General features: G+C 37.5%; 1 protein-coding gene across 2 annotated transcripts in view; it reads left to right on the plus strand.

The window, feature by feature from the left end:
• The window catches only part of ANAPC1 (anaphase promoting complex subunit 1), a 95,440-nt gene that overhangs the window by 58,082 nt on the left and 24,890 nt on the right, over positions 1 to 12,468 (plus strand). For both annotated transcript variants that reach the window (XM_040267537.1, XM_040267538.1), the window contains exons 31-38: positions 639 to 773; positions 950 to 1,032; positions 2,192 to 2,270; positions 3,050 to 3,124; positions 7,477 to 7,553; positions 8,095 to 8,185; positions 8,284 to 8,337; positions 9,188 to 9,381. In XM_040267537.1, coding sequence (XP_040123471.1) covers positions 639 to 773; positions 950 to 1,032; positions 2,192 to 2,270; positions 3,050 to 3,124; positions 7,477 to 7,553; positions 8,095 to 8,185; positions 8,284 to 8,337; positions 9,188 to 9,381 — 788 coding nt within the window. The remainder of the gene's footprint in view (positions 1 to 638; positions 774 to 949; positions 1,033 to 2,191; positions 2,271 to 3,049; positions 3,125 to 7,476; positions 7,554 to 8,094; positions 8,186 to 8,283; positions 8,338 to 9,187; positions 9,382 to 12,468) is intronic.

Below are 12,468 nucleotides of genomic sequence, written 5' to 3' on the forward strand. Positions count from 1 at the left end.
AGTAGTTGAGCACCTCCCTAGACTGGAGCCAGGCTGCCTGTAACTACTGTATTGTCAGTAGTTGAGCACCTTCCTAGACTGGAACCAGGCTGCCTTGTCTTGGGGCCACTGCTGCTCTTTAGTAGCTGTGTGATCTTGGGTGTGATCTTTGTGCCTCCCTTTTCTCAACTGTAAAACAGCAGCTATTTGATAGGCTTGTCCTCATATTAAGTAAATTAACCCATGTTAAACACACAGAACCACGCCTAGAAGAGAGTTAAGTGTTCCGAAATTTATTTTTATTACTATGGTTATTATTGTTGGAATAGTTCATAGGCACAATAAAGAAAGGATTGAGATGTTCATAGTTCAAGTTTCATTTACCTACCTAACAATTTCTTTAGCTGTTAGTAAAATTAAGTATATTTTGAAGCTTTTGTGTATTTTATGAAATGAAAGTATGAATTTGTCTGCATGTGTATATAATTTTTAATGTGAATCATTAGTAGACTGAGTGTTAGCTCATGATAAATGTTTATTTTAATTGATTAAAAAACCCGAATACCCGGCTTTGAAGTTACTCAGTTCTTTGTCATGGGCATGTGTTCAGGGTCTTACTCTGTAAAATCTCCTTGCACACTCTGTTCTTTGTTCTCCAGCACGGCAGTAACCTGATAGGGATGTCGGACCTCAATGTGCCCGAGCAGCTCTATCAGTACATGGTTGGAGGCCACAGGCGCTTTCAAGCTGGGATGCACAGAGAGAAACATAAGTCACCGAGTTACCAGATCAAGGTAGGTCCAGATCAAGCAACAGATCAGAGTTCTGGAAACTAAGGAATTAATCTAAAAAAGGGTAGTTTTCATGTCAGCATTTGTAAATATGTTCAACTTTAAGCATGGCTAGCATTCAGAAGAATTTTAGAGTAATTCAAAGCTCTTTTACACAAATAAACTTTTTCTTTTGATAGGAAGGAGATACCATAAATGTGGATGTGACTTGTCCAGGTGCCACTCTCGCTTTGGCCATGATCTACTTAAAAACCAACAACAGGTACCGTCTGCCCACCCGTCCCTTGCTGTGACGGTGTCACTGCCTGTCTGACCTCAGTTGATTTTGAATTGCTCCATTGCCTAATCATGTCCGATCTTTTGCCACCCCATGGACCGTAGCCTGCTAGGCTTCTCTGTCCGTGGGAATTTTCTGGCAAGAATACTGGAGTGGGTAGCCATTTCCTCCTCCAGGGGATCTTCCTGACCCAGGGATCGAACCCACATCTCTTGCATGTCCTGCATTGATAGGTGGGTTCTTTGTCACTGAGCCACCTGGGAAGCCCCACTCTGACCTCAGTAGTGACACTAGATTATCTTACTGTGTTTACCTCACAGTAAAACTATGCTAGATCAGCCTGACTTTAGTGCTGTCAAATACTGCCAGTTATTTTAATATTTTACAATACGCTTGCCAGTTTCTATTCATTTTTATAGTTGACGTCACTGACAATCAAACAATGTCCAAATTCCTTTTCATTGATTTTGCATGTTGTGAGAACTGATGAAATCAGAAATACCTAGCGTTGTTATATTCCTGGTTCCCATCCATAAAAATGGTCTCTTCTTAATTCAAGAGCTTTCTTAATGACCATACCTTCAGCCTTCCCAACCCCAGTAACTAGTGTTGGCACTTGAAAATAGATGTTTGGCATTTTATTCTTTTATATTTTGCATAAAAGAGTAAGTTGGGTTTTAAGTCTTTTGATTTAAAAACACTGTCTGAAATTCAAGAAATTTTTCAATATTGTAAATTCCTTTAGACAAAGTGAATGTTTGCAAAATTTTAAAATTTTGCAAATTTTTTTTTTTGCAAATTTTTTTTTTTTTTTCCGGAAACTGATCTGATTTCTTTATTTTTGGGTTTGCTTATATACCTTTTGTTACACATAGGGATGAATACAGAGTCACACAGGGGTCTGAAAGTATACGTCATTGCCTTCTTGGCACCGGAGATGTTTCAGTGAACGAAACAAATACTTGGCTTATAGTAAGGCATACATAGACGTGTCAGATATTACTTTGGAGGATGTGAAGTATTGTGAGAAAAAAATAGAGTGGTAGTTGGAGTGGAAAGAAAATTCCTGAAGTCTGTCTTGTGATTCTTGACTGTCTTACTCTCTTCTTGAGCAATAATGCTTGCTGGTATCCACCACCAACAGATCCATTGCAGACTGGCTCCGAGCTCCAGATACCATGTATTTGCTGGACTTTGTGAAGCCAGAATTCCTCTTACTTAGGGTATGGTACTTTGCAGTTTTTCATTTCTTTTAATTTGAGGAATCTATATAAAATGTCTCCGTAAGTGAGCCTTTACTGTTAATCCATCATGTATGTATATAACTGGTAGTATTCTTTTGAGTAGTCCCAAATATAGCTGTAGGAATTGCTAAGTAAGGCAACCACATTGATATGTAATACTTGAAGTAACATTTTAACTTTTCACATTATTATTCAAACTTGCTAATGAGCAGCAACTCAGTGGGGCTTCATTACTACTTTATTTTACATTTTTTTCATTATTTTTAGGAGTGCAGTAATACTATTAAAGGTATAATTAGTGACAGTAAGTGTTTGACCTAACTACCTCAAATTTTTCCTCTTGATATTTAAATGTATGTTTTTAGCATATGATAAGCTTTAAATTCTGTAGATTGATTATTTTCCTTATGGCTTTTCATTTATGGAGCAAGTTTTAAAAACTTTTCTCCAACTCCTACAAACTTCGATGATGAACAACTCAATGTTAGATTTTTTTGTGATACATCTATTGGATTGGCCAAAAGCTTCACTTGGATTTTTCTGTAACATCTTATGTAAAAATGTGAACGAACTTTTTGGCCAGCCCAATAAACTTTCAGTTTATTTTAGTGAGTGGCTTAGGTTATATACTTAGCTTTATTTTGAAAATTTCCATCAGTTGGTAACTGATTCTTAAATTATTCTGTTACTGGTATTATCATCACAAAATCTGTGAACTTCCCCTGCTGTAATGAATTTGTTTGTATTTCATTTTTAAGACGCTTGCTCGATGCCTGATTTTGTGGGATGATATTTTACCAAATTCCAAGTGGGTTGATAGCAACGTTCCTCAAGTACGTACGTATGATAAATATTATTTTATTTTTAATCATGTAAAATTATGATTTCTTGTGGGATTTTCTAAAACCCTATAAAATACTACTTCTTTTGAAGACAATATTGATGATTATGGTATTTCTTCAAAACACAGGAACTTTCATTTTAAGATTGTATGTGAGCACAGACCACACAACCTTCCTTAAAGAAACCTAAGTGTTTTTGACATTTTTATTCTAGTTAAGTATGCATTTCTCAAAGTGACTACTTTGTGACAATTTTTTATCTTGTATATAATAAGTTGTTCTAATTATTTTATGGCATATTTACCCAGTAAGCCAAGTAGTTAAAAAAATAAGCAGACTCTTGTAAAAACTCCAAATATTGTAAATATTGTAACTAAATATTGCCCTTTAATTAACTGTCCATGTCCTTGCTACTGTTTTATTTGGAAAATAAATCCTTAAGAGTGCTAGAATGCTTCTCCATTGTTTTAATAAGAAAATTCCAAAATAAAAGTTGAAAGAATGTTATACAAACACCCTTATAGCCAGTTAGCTACTGCAATTAATATTTTACTGTATAAGCTTGCCTGATGTAGAACTTTTTATTAATGGAGTCACAGTATGTACCCTTTTGTATAAGACTTTTTTCATTCAGCATGATTTTGAGATACTACTGAGTGTTCAGCTTTTGTTGTTAAGTAGTATTCTATTGTATGAATATACCACAGTTTCTTTTTCCATTCTCTTTTGAGAATTCTCTTCTCTTTTCCCATTCACACCTGAGTTGGTTCTAGGTTTCAGTTATTGTCAAGCTACCTTAAATATAATTTGTGGACTTACATTTTAATTTCTCTCGAGTGTTAGGATTGGAACTACCTAGGCATAGAGTGGACGGTATGTTTAGTTTTCTAAGGACAGGTAAACTTTTCTCCAGAGACACTGCACCTTTTTACCCTCGGAACTGTGGTGTATGAGAATGCTGACTGCTGCCCATCTTGCCAGTGGTGTTAGTCTTTTTAATTTTAGCTCTGCTTGTTAATACATAATGATATCTTCCTGTAGTTTCATTTTGCATGTTGAGAAATTTTTTATTTGCTTATTGCTTCTTCATATGTCTTTTTTATGAAGTGTCTATATCTTTTTCCCATTTAAAAAATATTTTGTGGGTCTTCCTGAGTTGCTGGAATTTTTAATATATTCTGGAAACCTCTCCTTTATCAGATAAATGTTTTGCAAATATCCCTCCTAACCTATGGCTTGCCCATTCATTTTCTTAGTAACATTTTTGATGAGCATAAAATTTTAAAATTTTGATAATGCCTAATTTATGACTGATTTTGAGAAAACTTTAGTTTACTAAGTTTAGTTTTTTTTTTTAGTTTTCAAAGTGAGGTTAAATGTACACAAATAACTATTTTCAGATGGAAAGTGAAAATTCATGTAAGTTCTTTTTTTATGTAACTTCTGTTTTTAAAGTTTTTTGGAAATGTAGTCCTTGGACTTTTAATACAGGTATCTCTCTGGCATTCCTTTTCCTTCAGACTTAATAATTTTAAATAATTTTAAATTTGGTCTTTATTATATTAGAGTTGGAGAAGGCAATGGCAACCCACTCCAGTACTGTTGCCTGGAAAATCCCATGGGCAGAGGAGCCTGGTAGGTTGCCATCTATGGGGTCGCTAAGAGTCTGACATGACTGAGCGACTTCACTTTCACGCATTGGAGAAGGAAATGGCAGCCCACTCCAGTGTTCTTGCCTGGAGAATCCCAGGGACGGGGGAGCCTGGTGGGCTGCCGTCTGTGGGGTCGCACAGAGTCTGACTCGACTGAAGCGACTTAGCAGCAGCAGCAGCAGCTTATTAGGGTTACTCAGTAGGGTATATAACAAGTTCACAGTTTTGTTGGTTGATATGCCTGACTCTCTACGTTCTCCTGGTTCCCACCCAGTCATCTCATTGATTCTGTAGCAGGGCTGCTTGTAGGGAGCACTTAGCATCAAAAATGGGTTAAAAAGGTCACTTTATAAACTGCTTATTTGTTTGAACTTAAGTCATGTATCAAATACAGTAACTAACATATTCATAAAAAAGCTTTACTCTGCAGCCTGTTTCTCTTTTTCTTTCTTTTTTTTTTTTCTTCAGTGTGGTGCTATCAGTTATTCAAGTATTGCCCCCAGTGTATGGGTGGGAACCATGTACTTTTGATTATTTGTATGTCAGAACTCCTCAAGGCCAGTTACCATATCTTTTCCATCTTTCCTTCCTAGCACCTCACACACAGTAGCTAGAGCTCAGCACCTCACTGTTACATTGAAAGAGGACAGACTGGTCCAAAACCACCCGTGCTAGTAAGAGATGGGGTGAAACTTAAACTAGCTGTTAGGCCTTCCGAGCTTGAGAGTTTAGTTTTTTTTTTTTTTTTTACTGTTTATTTCGTTGTGCTGGGTCTCGGTTGCGGCGTGCGGCATCGTCGGTCTTTGTGGCGGCTGCAGGGTCTCCATTTGTGGCACGCACGCTCTGAGCTGCAGCAGGTGGGATCCAGTTCCCCCCCAGTGATCGAACCTGGGTCCTCTGCACCGGGAGCATGGAGTCTTAGCCACTGGATATCGGGGAAGTCCTCAGATCTCAGGTTTTTGTTTTAGACTTCCCTAGTGGTACAGTGGCTAAGACGCCACGCTCCCAGTGCAGGGGGCCCGGGGTTGATTCTGGGTCAGGGAACTAGATCCCATATGTTGCAGCTGAAAGATCCTACACACCACAACTAAGACTTGGCACAGACAGATAAAGATTAGGGGAAAAAATGAGCAGTTTGGTGGTCTTTTCTTGTTCATTCCTGTGTGCCTCAGCCTGCTTATAAGTGATTACATGTTTCCCTTTGATTGCGCCTCATATTTCTTACTATATTTTTAAAATTTATGAGGCCGTAGAAAAGATAACAAGGGCTAGGCTGAAGAGTGTGTTCCCCGCCCCCCACACACAGTTATTATAACTCAAGTTTTTAGTGATGCTTTCAAGTGGTTTATGATCAAGTGTGATCTTGTGATAGAAATGGTACAGATCTATAATAATGATAATAATGGCAGCTAACACAAAGAATATGTGCCAGGTATTGATTTTAAGAGCTTTGAGTAGGTTAAGTCTTCTAATTCTCACAGAAACCTAGAATGTAGGAATATAATTTTTGCTTGTTTTACAGAGGTGTTTCAGGGCTAATGTGTGGCCCTGCTTCATTTAGAACGTAGGCCTTTAAGTGCCAGGCTATATGCTTTTTAAGATAAAAAGGAGCTTGAGTTTGTAACTGCCTGCTTTCAAAATAGAAATATTTGATTCCTATATGATATTATTGCTAATTTATATAGTGAATGTTATAATTAGGTTATCCATGTATATATTAACTGCTCACTTTGGAGTTATATCAGTTTTTCAGAATATCATTCGATACATTCCAAATTAAAAATAAAGACAAGAGGAAGAAATATGGAAGTAGTTATCAGCCTGTATTACATAGCCAACGTAATTGCTTACCTCATTGAGATTATGAAAGGGAGAAGGTATTTCAAGTTTTTTTTTTGATTTGGTGGTGCTCAGTATATAAGAAGATTGTATCATAAACTGAATACTTCCTGATTTACTACAGAAAGCATCCTGAAATGTCTTCTAAAAAGAGTCATAGGAATAAATCTTTATAGTTTTTCTTGTGTGTGCTTGCATTCATAAGTCTCAGAAAATATATAGCTTTATCTTTTTTATTTGTATTTAAGTGAAGAGAAATCAGTTCATGGTTTTAAAGTTAGATAGTCTCTGCATTTTTTACAAAATAAATTCCTGTTCATACTGAAAGGAAAGGCATGGGTTTCTAAACAATAGTTAACAATTTAACATACTGACAGTTTGGGTGACTAGGATGGTAACTAACCTTGTCTGTGGTAGGAAGGCAGGCTCAGTACTGGGAATGGTCATGAGTGTGAATACTGGAGACATTCATACGTCCCTGGTTAGGAGCTCTTTGCAGCTGCCTTTTTCTGCTTTCCCGCTGCTTCCCCTCACTTCTGCCCCAGGTCTCCTCTGTGGCCGTTGATTGTCCTTGCATTTCAGTTCACTAGCGTGAAATATTACTGCTCTGTTATTGCTTCAGAATATACTCAAGTAGTCCAGTTTATATTTGTTCAGTCCTATTGAGGTATTGGCCCTATCTTAGATCTGAAATTGGATTGCAGTCAGTGTGATTAAAATATAGGCCTTTGAATGAGATAGTTTGGTAAAGTTTACGTAAATATGGCCATAAGCAGTATGTTATTACTCAAATTACTGGATACTTGTAACTTGAATGTTAATATCCAAGTATTCTGCTTTCTGTCTTGACAGATTATAAGAGAAAATAGTATCTCTCTCAGTGAGATTGAATTGCCTTGCTCAGAGGATTTGAATTTGGAAACTTTGTCGTAAGTCCTGAAACATCTAATACACATTAGCTATTCCAGTATCTGTCAGATAAATGAGTTGAAATATATTGTGCAAGAGAAATGCTGTCCTTGATTTGAGTAATTATTCTAAATCCCCCATGTTCCTAACCATGGTTTATCAGATGTTCACCAGTTTGCTTTTTTATTTAATTCTCTAAAGCATAGAATTTTTACCCTCATAAAAACAGTATCAGAGATTTAACATATATATTCCTTTTTTATCCTTTTCATTAAAAAAAATTCTCAATGATTGTTAGAAACTATCTTCTTTTGCTGCATATGAGACAGTGCAGGCATGAGGCAGACTCTATCAGCTAGAGCCACATGGTGCTTCTGCTTAAGGAAAGCAGACGGAAGCCTGCCCAGCTGATTGAGTACAGGCGCACTTGAGTATTCCCAGAAGTAAAGGAACTAATTTAGAGAACAGGAGTTTTTATTATTTGTGTCCCCAGATAATAGTAATAATGAATTTTAAAGCAAAATAAGGAGAGTATTTCAATCTGTTGTGATCTGTTTTCAGGCAGGCACATGTCTACATCATTGCAGGAGCTTGTTTGTCTCTGGGTTTTCGATTTGCTGGCTCAGAAAACTTATCAGCATTTAACTGTTTGGTAAGAAATATCTTCCTCTACTCTGTTCTGTTTTCTTTTTTACAGAGCCTTAGTATGCATCTATTAACCTTAAATTTTTTCTTTTTTTTTTTTTGCAGCATAAATTTGCAAAAGATTTTATGACTTATTTGTCTGCACCTAATGCTTCTGTAGTAAGTCTTTTTATGATGGTTCTCCTTGGGAATAAAATTAAACTTGAAGAAAATTCACTGATAATTCAACTACTTGTGTGTTGCCAAATATCTGTACAGTCTTTGAATTTAGAATGGGAGGTTTGAGCCTTTGACTTATCTTTGTATTTTAGTTCTGGGATATTAGTTGGTTGAGAATGTGACTACTCTTAAAAGCATTTATTTCTTATGATGAGAGAATAATTAAGAAAAGCCATGACCTTCATGGATTGTCATATCTTATGCCATTCTCAGTACTAAATGTTGATAACTGCTTGTTGGAAAAATTACTTAAAAAAAATACAGTTGCTATTGAGGATTGCTGCTCTGATGATAGTAAGACCACAGGGTTTTATTTCCTGGTTAAAAAACAGATTTAATTAACCTTATTTATATTAGAAAATTGTCAGCATCAAAAAAATCTAAAAGTAGTCAAAAAATGGACTGTGGTATATCTACACTGTTATATAGAGGAGCTATCAACAGCATGTTGTGTAAGAATTTTTACTAGTGAAGATTGCTTATAATAGTTTAAAAACTTAAAAATACTATATGTAATAATATCTCAATTTCATTTAAAAGATAGATACTATAGGTTAGATTTGGGGAAAAAGCCAACAGTTTATAGCTTTCAGTATTCCAAGTAATTGTTATTTCCTTCTTGCTACCTTATTGTCTGAATTTTCCACCTGGAACTTAAATTTCATAATCAGAGAAAATATTCTTTCAGAGTTTTTAAGTTGTGAACATCTGTAGTCTCGTGCTGGCTGCTTTAGTTTTGATGATAAAATGTAGCACAGCTGATGTGGCGTGTCATCTTCCATGTCTCCAGACAGGTCCTTACAACCTGGAGACTTGCCTGAGTGTGGTGCTTCTGTCTCTCGCCATGGTGATGGCTGGCTCGGGGAACCTGAAGGTTCTGCAGCTTTGTCGCTTCTTACACATGAAAACAGGTGGTGAAATGAACTATGGTTTCCACTTAGCCCATCACATGGCCCTCGGACTTCTATTTTTGGGAGGAGGCAGGTAATACAGTTTAACCATCAATTAATTTATGCCCCACTATGGGGGGCTTCCCTAGTAGCTCAGTTGTTAAAGAATCTGTCTGCAATGGAGGAGACCTGGGTTCAATCTCTGGGTCGGGAAGATCCCCTAGAGAAGGGCATGGCAGCCCACTCCAGTACTCTTGCCTGGAGAATCCATGGACAGAGGACCCAGCGGGCTACAGTCCACGGGGTTGCAAAGAGTTGGACACGACTGTGCGACCAACTTTTTTTTCCTTTAGGAGAGTTGCCATCCTCTCTCTAACACATGTGGCATCACTGCCTTTCTCAGAGTCTGTACTCAGTACTTCATTGTATCACTTCTTGTTCCTCACTCTTGAATGATTTTACTCTTCTACTAAACTGTTGTCTCATAAAAGGCATGAACACTGTCACCAAAGCCTGTCAGATTTGCTGTTTTCAGTTTTCTTGCTCTCTTTCTAGCATCTGTCATTCCTGACCACCTCATCCTTTTATACGACTTCCCTGGCTTTTAATGATCTGTTTGGATAAAATACACTTACAGAATAGTGTGCAAGTCATAGGGGCATAACTCAATGAACTACTTACAATTTGAGAATCTCTTAGATGTTCCATAGAGCAAGATGTCACTCAGAATACCCATCTCCAACTGCTATGCCCCTTCCAATTTACTGTTACTTTATTCTGCCCAAACATAACTGTAGGCTTCTAACACGTTAGACTGGTTTTGAAATTAGAATGGGATCATATACTGTGTGTCCTTACATACTTTAGTTCTTTAGCTCAGCATTGTGTTTGAGAGTCATTCATGTTGCAGGTAGCATTTATTCATGTCTCAGTGCTGTTGAATTCCATTGTATGGTTATACCACAGTTATTCATTTACTCTGTTAGTGATGGATATACTTGTTTTCTAGTTTGAAACTGTTATGAATATTCTTGTACATGTTTTTTATTTTGTTGTGTACAGATCTGTGAGTAGAACTGGGTCACTGGGTATATATTTCTTTTATATTTCAGTGGATAATGCCATCAGTACTCCAAAGTGGTTTTACCATTTTATATACCCATCAGCCTCATATAAATTTCCAATTGCTCCCTGTCCTGGTCAATACTTGCTGTTGTTAGCCTTTATTTTAGCCATTGGGTAGTAGCATCTCATTTTGTTTTTAATTTCCATTTTCTTGAATAATGGTATGTGGCACCTTTTTACAGCTTTGGTGGCCAACTGAAAATTTCCTTTGGTGATGGCCAAATCTCTTGCTACCCATTTTCATATTGGTTTATTCATTAAAAAACTTTCATTTGTGGTTTAATGTACATAACATAAGATTTATCTTACTATTTTTAAATGTCATAATATTAGATATATCCACATTGTTATACAACCAATCTCCAAAGCCTTTTCATTTTGCAAAACTGAAACGCTATCAGTTCAGTTGCTCAGTCGTGTCCTACTCTTTGCGACACCAGGAACTGCAGCACACCAGGCCTCCCTGTCCATCACCAACTCCCGGAGCCTACCCAAACTCACGTCCATTGAGTCGGTGATGCCATCCAGCCATCTCATCCTCTGTCGTCCCCTTCTCCTCCCGCCTTCAATCTTTCCCAGCATCAGGGTCTTTTCAAATGAGTCAGCTCTTCGCATCAGGGGGCCAAAGTATTGGAGTTTCAGCTTCAACATGAGTCCTTCCAATGAACACCCAGGACTGATCTCCTTTAGAATGGACTGGTTGGATCTCCTTGCAGTCCAAGGGACTCTCAAGAGTCTTCTCCAACACCACAGTTCAAAAGCATCAATTCTCCTGCGCTCAGCTTTCTTTATAGTCCAGCTCTCCCATCCATACATGACCACTGGAAAAACCATAGCCTTGACTGGATGGACCTTTATTGACAAAGTAATGTCTCTGCTTTTTAATATGCTGTCTAGGTTGGTCATAACTTTCCTTCCAAGGACTAAGCATCTTTTAATTTCATGGCTGCAATCATCATCTGCAGTGATTTTGGAGCCCCCTAAAATAAAGTCAGCCAGTGTTTCCACTGTTTGCCCATCAATATGCCACGAAGTGATGGGACCGGATGCCATGATCTTAGTTTTCTGAATGTTGAGCTTTAAGCCAACTTGTTCACTCCTCTTTCACTTTCATCCAGAGGTTTTTTAGTTCTTCACTTCCTGCTATAAGGGTGGTGTCATCTGCATATCTGAGGTTATTGATATTTCTCCCGGCAATGTTGATTCCAGCTTGTGCTTCCTCCAGCCCAGCGTTTCTCATGATGTACTCTGCATATAAGTTAAATAAGCAGGGTGACAATATACAGCCTTGACGTACTCCGAAGCGCTATAGCCCCTAAGCAAGTACTCCTCATTTCCCCGCCTTGCCAGTCCCCTGGCAAACACTGTTGTACTCTCTGTTTCTGTTAATTTGACTATTCCATATTAGTTTATCATTTTGATTCCAAGACCTTTGTTTGTTCTTTATGTTGTAGTTATCTTCTACTCTGTGGCTTACCTTTTAAGTCTCTTAATGTTATCTTTTGATGAACAGAATTATTAATATTTTTCTGTGATGGTTTGTCCTTTTTTGTCCTTTTGATGAAATATTTCCTTACACCCCAGAAATGAAGATATTCTCTTATTCATCTTCTAGAAGTTTTTCAGCATTTCCATTCACATTTGGATTTAGAATCTACCCAGAACTGATTTTTCTGTGTTTCCCCTCTCCCCCCTTGGCCCAGTTGACACTCTGCTGTTAACAAACAGTTTATCGCTCCTCCACTGTTTGGCAGCACCACCTTAGTTGTAGATTAAGTGTCCATGTCCATGTGTGTGTTTCTGGGCTGTTATGTTCAGTTGTCTATTTTTCTATACTTGAACAGTGCCACAGTTGACTTAATTATTGTAGTTTTTATAATATTTGATATCCAGTAGAGTAACTCCTCCAAAGTGAGCTATGTTCTTTGAAAATATATTTTTCTGTTCTTCAGTTCAGTTCAGTCGCTCAGTCATGTCTGACTCTTTGCGACCCTATGAATCGCAGCACGCCAGGCCTCCCTGTCCATCACCAGCTCCCAGAGTTCACCCAGACTCA

Source organism: Oryx dammah, unplaced genomic scaffold (genome assembly GCF_014754425.2).
Source record: "Oryx dammah isolate SB20612 unplaced genomic scaffold, SCBI_Odam_1.1 HiC_scaffold_25, whole genome shotgun sequence".
In the NCBI taxonomy this organism is placed as follows: domain Eukaryota; kingdom Metazoa; phylum Chordata; class Mammalia; order Artiodactyla; family Bovidae; genus Oryx; species Oryx dammah.